Raw genomic sequence first — 12,291 nt, forward strand, 5'->3', positions numbered from 1 at the left:
CACCTCAGGAAATGCTAGATGGACATCACCATCGATGTCGTAGCTCTAGCCCAAACTGAAAGTTCTCCCTGACACCACTTTCCCTCGTGAAGTTCCCTGGTCCAACTCACCAATAAGACAAAGCAGTTCTGCTTCTAAAGTGCATCTTGTGTTTGTCTATTGGTCCATCTTCACTGCCACTTCTCATGGCCTGATCACCATTTTATGATCTGGGATCGGCTATGCAGTAACATCCTAAGTGGTCTTTCTGCCTCCATTCTCGTCCCCCCCTTTAGTCCATTCTCCATTCTGCTGGCAGAGTAAACCTTCCCCAATACAGGTCTGTTCACTTCTCTGCTGGAAATGATTCATTGCCTTCTCATTGCTTTTAGGATAAAGGTTCCCATGGTCTAGTCTCTGACTATCTCCCCAGCTCACACTATACTCCTCCCCTGGCCCCCATGCACCAAGCTCCAGACAGATTAGCCTTTCATTTCTTTGAAATGAACTCATCACACTTTTGTCCTACTTCTGGGCTTCTCACAGCTCTCCCCCCCTGCCTAAAATCATCATTACCCCATTCTTCATTTTCCAGGTCTCGAGGTATATGTTGCTTCTTTAAAAAACTGTTCAATTGTTCTTTTACCTACATTCACATGCCGCTTAAATCAGTTTCCTATTTTAAACCTTACTGAACTCTCTACTTTTTCATTCATTATACTCATAAAAACTTTTAATTATATACTTCTATGGCTATTTATTGAAATCCACCTCTCCTCTTCCACTGTAAACTCTGGAGGGCAGGGTTCATGTCTGTCTACGTCTGTGGGGCGCATGGTAAACAGTCAACTGAGTGAATGTTCTCAGCCACCAATGAGAGTGTGTTGGGAGCAACTTGTTCCTAAAATTTACTAAAGTACCCAGTTTGTGAATGATTTCAAAGTCAACCATGGCTGGATTCAAAATTATCCCTATAAAAATTCCTTGTTATTCTCTCGCATTCCAATGTGGATGGGCTTTCTTGGAGCACTTTCCTTTCTTGGACACACCTGAATGTCACTGGGTTGCAGATCATCAACAGCAGCTCCTACAGCGACACTGGGCTAGGACTGGAACCGTCCTTTGGCTTCAGTTCAGGATGTGCCTGAAATGCTCAACCAAAGCAATGTGATGAGCATCTCTCTCTATGTGGCCTAAAAGTGATATGCATATCGGAAACACAGAAGTTTTGCAATGTGTGGCTGTCTTACTCAATGGCAGATTCTGGTCCTGATCTTCTTTCTAAGCTCCATCTCTGCCTTTTCACCCCACTCTCTCCCACTCCCCACCCCTGCAAACACAGCCCCTTCAGTACTTTACACTGAGCTACAACGGGCAACTTGTTATTCCTCAAGTACACTGTTCCCAATCCATGCTCTTCCCCCTGCCTGGGATGCTCTTCCTGCACTGGTAAAATTTTCCTTTCAAAGTCCTAAGCAAATTTCTCCTCCTTTGGAAAGTCCTTCTTTCTCCATCTCCTTCGTCACTACCACCTACTGCACGTCCGATGGCGAATACATTGTCTCTTGCTTCCTCATTCTCAAATCGCTTTGCCCACTCCCTAAGGTAGCCCTTCACGCTTTGCATTATATTTGTTTTTTGCCGTGTTCTGAACTCCGTTGTATGCCCCTACTGGCTTTGGAACCCAGAACAGACTACGTGTTCAACAGTGGCTTGCTGAATTCAGCAGGATAAACACATTTTGCTATGGTTATACAGATAGGGTTTCCACTAAACACTGACAAATCTTTCACCAAGGTGTGTGATACACTTATGTAATAGTATGGTTTCTGATCATTAGTCAGTATTTGTGCTAGCACTTCCCTGTTCTACTTACTCTGTATTTCCAATATAATGAAATAAATCAAGGAGAGAGTCAGTAGGTCGTCTTTGCTCTGACCAGCAGAAGCATTTCACTAAGGCACTAATTCTATTAACAAAGACTTCTCAAATGTTTTCTGCTTCAGTTGCACAAACATTTCAGCTCTAGAATCTGCGAGTAGGATTATCTGGACAATTCCATGAATCATATATTCCACTTTACGGCAAAGGCACAGCCTCAGTTTTCCCATCTGCAAAATGCAAATAATTACGCCTGCCACTTGGCGGAACTATCTTGAAGGATAATGAGATAAGAACACTTAGAGGAACTCAGAATAAACCTGTCAGAGAAATGCCAAGAATTATTATGCTGCTATTTCTGTGTGTGTGGTTTTTGTCACTTTCCTAACATAGCAAAGAAAAAGTATAACCACTAGGTTAAAATAATGCCTATCAAAAAAGGAAAAATCCCACCCACTGCAAATGTGCTAGGGCATCAACCAGGGTGATAATTATATTAGCATGGGTTTGGAGAAGAATCCCATATTTTGCGTAATATTTTAAATTAATATCTCCACAGCCTGGAGGCAGAATTCCTGAAATTCAAAGTCACATTGTATCAATGGGAGAATTTTAGCAGCATATCAAAAACTTCACTGTGAATGACCCTTCAGTAAAGGGTAACTTCCAGGAGAACATAAAATGTTTTTTTGTTTCACATTTATGATAATTGTTAATGTAAAGTATTTAGAGAAAAATCAAAATGTGTCAGTTTAAAAGTAATGAGCTCCTCATTTACTAAGTTAAGAAAATTATTTTTGAACATGATCACTTAATTTTCACAGTTTAAAACAACAGTGATTAACAAAGAATGATTATTATCATTATCATTTTAAATTAGGTTGAAAATGTGGCTTATGAGAAAGAGTGCCTGAAATAAAAACTAGAGCCAAAATAAACACTGAATTTTCTGTTATGGATTTAACTGTGGGAAGGACTATGCTAATTTCCTTTTAATAAAATTATCCTTTCATCATTTAAGAGAAACGTGAAAACTTCATAGAAGTTGAAATACCATTTCAGAGCATGAGATCCACATGTTTGTTCATGTTTGTGTCATGTTACAGATGGAAATACTTCTAATCCACAGAATTAAGCGGGCTAGGACCCACTTTTCTGCTCCCAAAGCCCACTCTATGGAGAGTTGCTGGACACACTTGAACAGTTCTTAAAGAGTCCAGCAGGGGGCGGAAGTGCACAACCACAGCACCCAGAACAGCCTGTGGGTCCTCAATACAAGCATTTCATCAACTATAATCAGGCCATTGCAAACGGGACGTTATTCGTTCTTACTTTGGAAGTCTTTAAATGGTTTCCAGGTGAAATATTTTTAAATGAGAATTCTTCCAGTGATTTAACAAGTCAGTCATTATTGAATTGAAGTGTTAACTATGAGTTAGAGGCCTTCAGCCTTTTGCATGGCTTAGCTCCAGGGTTTCAGAGGCATTCCCAGGAAATGGTAGTGGCATTACTACCCAGTCTTCAGAAACAGACTTGTCCTTTTCTGTTTTTCCACTCAGTATATTCTTCCACAATTTTTTTCTCTTAAAATATCTAGTGACAAGGTCTATCAAATAAGACACTTGTAGAAATCACACAGGACCTTCAGATAAGTTTACCTTCTAGTAATTATTTTATAAACATGCTATATCAAGTGGATTACAAGTACAATCACTGCTGTGCTATAACTGTACTGAAATGTCACTAATTAAGGTTGTAATAGGACAGGGTTGAAGCCCCAATAATTACTGATTTGGAGACACATTCTACAGGTCTATGAGTCTATTTTAAGAGAAGAGCAGAACTAAAATAAGAAAACTATATACTAAGAACCACTTTACTAATGTAATTTATATTTTTTAACTACAATATAAATATTGTTAGGTTAATAATTCATTTCAAAGTGTAGATTTTATATAAAGAATAGGATAGAAATGTTTATTCAGCTCCCTCCTATGTTAATTCCTGATATGCTACAGGATTTAAGAAAATAGATAACAAACGTGAAAAGTCCACCCATGTGGATTGGGATCAATAGGCTTTTTTTTTTTGATAAAATTGTTATTCACCTATATTGACCTTCAAGTCACTGTCATGGGCTGAAAATTTTGACTTCAAACTAAGAACTCAATGGACAGCCTTCTCACTAAAGCCTAAGCCACTCCCTGGTTCTTTTTTTATTTTTCTTTTTGACACTCCAGCAAATTTTATTTTGCAAATGTTATCCCTTCTTTTAGCTCAGACTAAAAGGTCAAAACCCCAGTCATTTATGGTGACTCTTTGTGTTTGTGTATGGTGTATGTAGGTCTGTGGTCAGGAAGGTGGGTAAAAAAACAGAGGAGGGTTGGTGTGCATTGTGGGTAAAAAAACAGAGGAGGGTTGGCGTGCATTGTACTCTTGTTTCTTCACTTTTATCTGATGTTTTATGCCAGGCTCTAAAGGAGAACTCTGGCCTCTGCCTATGGAGGCTGGCTGGTGTCATGTCATGTACATCGAGCTGGTCACAGGGAAACTGGGTTCTAGGTCTTTTTCTCTTTAGTAGTGCCACCTTGGGAAGTCACTGCACATTTAGGGGGCCTCAGCTTTCTCATCTGTAAAACAATCAATTGGATGAGGAGATCACTAAGAATCCTTTAAACTTCAAGGTTCTGTGATTAACAGAATTCATTTCTTAGTAGGATGACAGAGTTAAAGCACCTTAGCACCTAATATTATCAGGCATTGGCTTAGAAACTGAGGATAAGAGTTCTCTATATTTGTGAACTTGGTGGAAGTTGAGAAGGATGGCAAAAGAGATAGAATGGATGTAAAAATATGAGTAGATGTTTGCTTTAATTTGAATAGCCTCTTTTTTTGTTTGTTTTGTTTTGTTTTGTTTAGTGCTCTGAATAGGAATAGGAAAAAAAAAAGGTTAGTATTTACTGGAATTGCTATTTTTAGGTCATTCAGGGTTAATGACAAATTTCAGTTGTCACACATAAGAGGTCTTACTTACATAAACAATTTTTACGCAGCTTGTGTAAACACAAGAAAAACCAAAAGCCCTAACTGCTGTTTGCTTCTCACGGGTTCAAACTGTCACTTAACTCTATAAAATATTTGGCTTTAGAATCCTAACAGTCTTTAGCTATTGTCCCAAGCAAGGTAAATTATCTAGATAGCTAGGACAATGATGAGTTTCAGGCTGTATTTATCGTACCTTTAAAAGCAAACTAGATGCCACCAAACAGCTTAAAGGAATGAGAAGAAAGCACATGACCGGAGGGCACACGGACACAGGACTTGGAACTGTCAGGGCACGTACCTGTCGGAATGAATGCCGTGTGTTGCTGCAGCTGTGCACTGGTGAGAGCCTGCTGGTAGTGCAAGACGCTGGGATTAAAGACGGTGCTGGCACCGTTGCTTTTTTCAAGTGCTTGTCTCTTTGGTAAAGGATGAAGAGCACCAGGAGGAAAGGCCTGTAAGGGAAGAAGTGGATAAGATACGTGTAACTCAAAGTGAGCACACCTTCAGTGTCCACAGAGATCATCAACTGCAGCATACTTTTAAAAAATGACAGCTAAGGAGATGCGTCTGCCATGCACCTTAATTTAAACAGCGGCAAAGTCGAATGAGTGAGAGTTTGTTACCGAGAGCAAAGCATGATTTCTGTAATCCAAAACGGTAGCATCTTAACTAAGGAAAAGAAAAGCTATCAAGCAACAACAACGAAAAATGACTTCAGCTTTTAAAATGAGTTAAACTAGTCTAAGGGGGGAAGGAAGCATTTGTTTTATTATTAATACCTATTCTTTTCCTTAACAAAGTGGCAATTTCTTGAATTTAAAGGTTAATTAGAATTATAATGAGCATTTTTCCAAGCCAAGTAATTTAAATTTGCTTCACTCTTTTGGAAAAGGTATTAAAATTTGTTAGGATTAATTTATTCCACATATTACATATGAAAATGAGATGGCTAAACACCTTATTGAATTTTTTTGATTAATTAATAATAATGATTGTTTGCAACCAATATTTTACAAGTAATACAAATCTCAGATGGTTCTCTGAAAAGCTACATGCAAAGCGAAAGGTGAAAGGTCAAAGTACCAGGTCTACAGATGCTTCGAGAGGTCGCTTCATTGCTTTGGCAGTCGACTGAGTCTTTTAATAACAGGCAGCGAGCACATGATGGCAGTGGGCCAATGGGATTCAAGCGAATTAACATACAGGTAAACAGCAAGCAGAGGTGCATCATGGGAACGGCATTGCATTGTGGATAGGTGAGAAGGAAAAAAATATTCTGAATGCAATATACAACGTACAAAACACTAGGCATGCACAACAACAAAAATGTTCTCTAAAGAAATGAATATTACACCTTAAATTAGTATTGAAGCAAAAATGCATCTACTATACCTTAGTTAAAAGCATATAAGAGAGTAAAATATAGATGTTTGAAATTCAGGAAAGTTAATTAAAACAGCAGCTTGCATACACACCATAAGCATTTTTTACATTGCTTCAGAAAAAAATGCAAAACTTTTAAGGGCCACAGGATTGAAGAATTTCTGATAAGTTAGTTTTCAAATATAAAACAATGAATGCACTACGTATAACATCCAAGTTATAAGATCCAAGTTGAAAAAAAAGATAATATCTTTAACTTTTATAAAAATAATTTTTAATGAAGATCTAGCCTAACAAAATGAAGCGGCAAACTGAGACAAACAATTCAGGCAAAAAAATATTCAAACACAAGATTATTTAGGCAAAACTGTTTGGGTTTGGATCTTAATTTTTTTGTCTGAATTATGTGGATAATTGTCTCAATTTTTCTCTTCACTTTGCTAGTGTGGATCTGGTAACGTGGAATAAGGTTCCAAGCTTAACAAGTTTTGAATTTGCATAGTAGGTTTCTCAAATTTCCTGCTTTTATTCCATCATATGGTTTCTAATGACTAACTTATCATCCATTCTGTTTTCCACCACATTTGAAATTTTAATTCAATTTATCGCAAACAACTTACCAGATTACACTAAGAAAATACCCTTTAACGGGTATTTAGTGTCCTCAGGTATCAAAATAATTTATACGTAATAATTCTAGTTGTACTTTTAAGTATAATCAGTGACCAACCCAGTTAATGAGATGTGGGAAACTCTTGGCTAGAACAAGTACAATAGCTAAAAATAGCAAACAGCTAAAAGATAGCAAAGAACTGCTTGGACTATTAGAAGCCAAATAATATCTTTAACTTATGACCATACTTGTGGGTGGATAGTTTCATTTAAACAGCTGAAATAATAATAAATAGTGACTGATTTAGACCATGATGAAAAAATTTTCCTGTTCCTTGATAACTGTTGTAAAAAAAAATCTAAAAATTTTATGATGGAATTCTATGAAAATAAAGAAATTCAAAGGAATAGCTCCAATGCAAACAAAAGAAATGAAATACCCATTTTCTATGTTTAGCACAATAGGTAAATCCCTAAGGTTTGCACAATAAATACAAAATGTTTTATTCTAAAGTTCTGGGTTACAGCTATGGCATTTGAAAGAAAATGGAATAGTATTTAACCCTCAAAATGGGAAACAATGAATGATATCTTCCTTGGCCAATAAAGAGCGGTTCATCATTTGAAGACTCAGGATTAAAAGTATGGAGGTGATAGGAGGTAAAGGAAAGAGCTAAGGGTGGAGCGGGGTGGAGACTAGCAGTAAAGCGGAAAGGACTATAGGTAGAGGAGAGGCTTAGAATGGCCAGTGGAGAAGCTGCTTTGGAAGGCAGTCTGGATAGAGGCCATCACATAATATGAAATCATTGTTCTTCAGGCAGAATTGTGAACATTTTCAAAACCCAGCAAGCTTCACAATGAGAAAGCTTCTTTGAATATTCTTTCCTCAAATGTCAGTTTGCCATGATGTAACTTTCATGGCACCATTTTTGTTTAAAATCTTTCATTCCTGTATAGTTTTACACTGCTAGATAATGCAATTTTTAAAAGTTAAAAAAATTTTTTGCTTGTATTAGTCTGTACTAACTACATAAAGCTGCACGGCCTGTTCTCATAGAGGACACTAACAACATTAACCGGATGGCTAAACTCAAAATCATTGTGGCCTCAACTCTCTGGTTTCAATTCTTTCCTTCACTTTTCCAGTCTTTGAGAGTTATAGAACAAATCCGCTACTGGGTTGATCTTTTCTGATATGCTAGCTAGAACAGTGATTATGTCTCCACAGGCTGGTATTTATGAGCAAAATTTTGATTTAACAGAGCATCATTTAATGAAGTCTCCAAGTAGAAAAAAGAAATATTAAATAGTTCTCCTTAGGATCGACACCTGAAAGGTTAATGTTCTCTTTTTTTCCAATCTTAGTTTGATGAAATGCAATTTCGACAGAAATTATAATAAACTAGGAATTTAAAGAAGCTGAGATCCCTAAACTGAGCTGGACAGTGACTGCATTTCCCTTTCTACCACTCCTTATTTGGGGTTTTCTTTACTAAATGCAAATATCTTGTCTTTTCAAGGAAACACTAAGGTCTTGGAGGGTCGAGTGTACATATTAATATCTTGCACACCTCACACTTTGAGGCACATGGGTAGAATGTTTTTAAAAAACTGTATGGATGAATAATCATGTTCTAATGTGGCTTTGTAGTACACAGATGTTCCGTTTTAGAGGGTATTATGTGGCTGCAGGCATATGTTTACCTATATTGAAAGATCTTCAGGCTTAAAATAGACCTGAGAGATCCCCAAGCCTGGTGCATCTTGGGAGCTTCCTTAGGCACCTATGCAGAGGACGAGGTTCTCTTTAATTGAGCCCCTACTGTGTGCCAGGCACTGGGCACCCATTCTTGCTGGCTTCACCAACATTTCTGATCCTTTGCCCCCTCTGGGCTTTCTCCAGCCTTATATACATACAGCCAGGCTTTTCATTTTCTGGATCAAGGAGCAAGCCAACTTCAAGCCAAGGCAAGCCAACCAAGGGCCCGGCATTAGAGGCAAAGACCAAACCTGAGGAGTCAGGAACTGCTGACGACAGTAATCAGAGCTGCCACTCGAATGTGGAAGAAAAGGATGTGGACAAGTAGGATGGGATTCAAAGTTCCTGTACATGTTTTCTTGAACAACTGAAACTTATCTAGCTGATGGCAGCTGGTCCTGTTTCCTTTTACAAAATAAGTATCTCCTGGTGTAGCCCCATTTTGGTGTGTGTGTGAAGAAGGACTGCTGACTTGCAGACCGGATACCCTTTGTGTTAAAATTACCAAAGAGAAGCTCCGTCTGGCTTATTTTTACATTTGAAATATTCTGATGAGGACGATGCTCATGTTTTAAGAGGCAGTGCAAAAGAATAAGGCTCTAAAGGAAAGAGATGTCTCTTTTTCTGGAATCAAAGCTTTAGATTCCTTTTCAGGGTCCAATTAATCCAGAGAAGGGGAAATCCCGGACAATAATAAAAATTGCACTACAGAAATTCTTGGTGTTCAGATATGGAACCCAGGTGAATGGAATACTAATATCTTCTGACTGCAATAATCACTCCCATTTGTTCTTTTAAATAAGGAAATAATAGTTTTTCTTCAGTGTACTGAGTAATCTTGCTATGAGAATAAGAATACTTTGACTTCCTCCAACTGCAACTAGACTGGTTTCAAATGAGCCTCTCACTTCAACTAAAAAGACATGACAGATTCCGTAATTTTCATGTCATTGTCAGAAAGAAGCTGACGCTTTTGTTCTGAAACTACATTCCTTCGGGTTGTCTTTGATGGTGTTGCAAGATCACCTGAAGTATCGGAACTCCAAATCTGGGCACAGGGTAACAATCTAGGAAACTATGGTAACTAAATATACTGACATCCACTGCAACAACATCTGTGCATCTTGATGAAAATGATGTGAAAATGCACAGAAGGGCACATAGAGGAGTCGAATCTTGATTTAAAGATACCGGGCTGTTTGTGTAAATGGCCATTTCTTCTCTTATCTCCATCAACCCAGGTCATCTACCATTGACATATTCTAGGTGCACTGTTCCTTCAGTGATTGAAGAACATACTGACTGCAGATGTTAGAACTGGTACTTCTAGGTAACAGCCGGATAAATCAAGGCTCAGATAAATTCAGGGCTCAGCCGTAAAGGTCACTATTAGTACCAGTGTTTTCTTGTATTTAACAGGTATTTGAGGTATAGGGACTACGTTTTTCATAGTCCCAGAACCTCATCTCAGAGATGGCCAGAGATGGCCAGAGATGGCCATCGCGATCCAGGCTGAGCCAATCACGGCATGCTATTACTCTCACCACCATGCTATTACTCTCACCACAGGACAACCACCAAAATGACCCTGGTGGCTCATTGTTTTGTTCCTAATTAGAGATGGTATAGATACTATTTTTGTCTCTTGTCAGGAAATGTAAGAATGTGTCCCTACAGGTGTCCAAAGCCATGGCCAGTGTTGTCTGGAGAAGCTGATCTTAGAGAATGGAGCTGTTATACCAAGAGAAGCAGAAAAAAAGAAAAGAGAGAGACCTACTGGTTTTCAAGTTTCTGGATCCATCTACCCCTGAGCCCTATTTTACCTCTCCTCCCTTGGAGGGCACTAAATGATCTAGTAAAGTTTTTGTCTCTTGCAACCAGAGTTCTAATTAGCCTTGGGGGTATCCTTGATACCTAGTTATGATTTATAACATTCGCTTAAGGTAAAAACGTGTTCTTTGTGCCCAACGATCAACACACCAGTTAGAATAAATTTGGGCTGGCCTGAAAGAATGATTACAATGAAAAACATTTTACTTCTCGGTAGGATGAGATCTTCACTAAGTGGATGAAGATGGATTCCACACTGCAGAAGTGTATAGAAGACCTCATTTGCTCTCTAAAAGAATTCCTTTTTCATCAGCATTAAGGGACCAATTAATTCTCATCTCCCCTACAGGTCCCTCACCCCCTGCACCTAATTATAATCAGTTTTGAAAACCACTCTTTTATGAGAACAAAAAGGGGAGAATTTATCTATATTGTCCTGACTCTCTTATGTGGATGCATACATTCCCACATATATAGAAACTCACAGAAAAATCACGGTTATGTCCAGTGATGAAAAAACACTAAAGGGACAAGGACTCTGAGAAGAAACAGTGAGAGAGATGAAGGACTCAGTGCTCACGATACTTGGGAATAAGCTGAGATTGGAAAGGTGTGAATAAGCACACAGGCCACACTAAGCGGTGATGACGTTAAGGGCAGGCTCTGTGCCCTCCTCTCTGCATCCCTGTTGCTTGTCACTGGGCCAGGCCTTATAAACGTTTGTGGAGGGAATTCCCTGGTGGTCTGGTGTTTGGGACTCTGTGCTTTCATGCCGAGGGCCCAGGTTCCATCCCTGGTCAGGGAACTAAGGTCCTGAAAGCTGCGTGGTGTGGCCAAAAATAAAATAATAGAAAATAAAACGAATCATTCTCTAAAAATATAAAATAAAATAAAATGAATCATTCTCTAAACAAAAAAATTTGTGGAAAGAATGTTGAGTAATATGAACTTGGTGTATAACAGCTACCCTTGCATTCTGATCAGGCATTAGTGTATGAAGTGGTGGTCGCTAGTTAGAACAATGTGTTTTAAACTATACCTTTCATATCTGAAGGCATATCTGTCGTTCTCGAGGGATGACTGGCCACTGAATCTTTCCTGCCCCCCTCCACCCCGGACCCCATTATGCATTTCCATTGTGTCATGGAGGAGCATTATCACTGTCACTAAACTCCAAGCTCCCCGAGGGCAAGGAAAGCTGCCTAATTTATTTTTTCCAGCCGGCAAGTGCCTGATGCACGGCAGGTCTCATTATATAATATGTTTTGAATGAATGGATGCCCAGTGCCTATCATATATTAAAACAGACTTCTGTCAAGCCAGAAATCTCACATGAAAACAAATTAATTCTACAGGCCAGTGCGGTGGTTCTCAAACTTTGCTGCACGCTGGGATCAACTGGGAGCTTCTAAATAAAGAAAGAATAAAGAAAGCAAGCCCCTGCCCAGGCCACATCCAAACTAATTAAATAAGAAACTTGGGGGAAGGGACTGATGTTAGAACCTTTCAAGATCCCTCAGGTAATCCCAGAATACAGCTAAATTTAAGTGTTCTAGGTAGGGGCTTCTCAAATGTTACTGTGTATACAAAACACCTGGGGATATTTTAAAATTTGAATTCAGAGCCCAAAGGTCTGGGGTGGGGCCTGAGACAGGACAGTGACTCAGGGACCTGAGGCTGGGTTCCAGGACTTCTTTTTTTTCCCAAGCACCAGCCCTACAGCTCCATCTTCAGCTGTTTCATGACTTGATGTTCTGCATAAAATTTCATTTAGGGAGAGAGAGTTCGCAGCGTGGCCTTTG

The 12,291-nt window shown here is 38.9% G+C and overlaps 1 protein-coding gene across 8 annotated transcripts in view; it reads right to left on the reverse strand.

Annotated features, from left to right (window-relative positions):
• Nucleotides 1-12,291, reverse strand: part of MBNL2 (muscleblind like splicing regulator 2) — a 150,183-nt gene that overhangs the window by 27,381 nt on the left and 110,511 nt on the right. For 5 of the 8 annotated variants that reach the window (XR_002645032.3, XM_022576905.3, XM_022576907.3 and 2 more), the window contains exons 6-7: nt 5,989-6,042; nt 5,204-5,357 (exon numbers count right to left, since the gene is read on the reverse strand). Coding sequence is in view for 6 of the 8 variants with exons in the window: in XM_022576905.3 (XP_022432613.1) it covers nt 5,204-5,357; nt 5,989-6,042 (208 nt within the window). In the remaining 2 variants the exon portion in view is untranslated. The remainder of the gene's footprint in view (nt 1-5,203; nt 5,358-5,988; nt 6,043-12,291) is intronic. The other 3 variants (XR_016388646.1, XM_022576911.2, XM_089899414.1) reach the window with 1 other exon arrangement.

Source organism: Delphinapterus leucas, chromosome 18, assembly GCF_059928025.1.
Source record: "Delphinapterus leucas isolate spDelLeu-1000000601 "Yukka" chromosome 18, BTC_Dleu_Yukka2, whole genome shotgun sequence".
In the NCBI taxonomy this organism is placed as follows: Eukaryota; Metazoa; Chordata; class Mammalia; order Artiodactyla; family Monodontidae; genus Delphinapterus; species Delphinapterus leucas.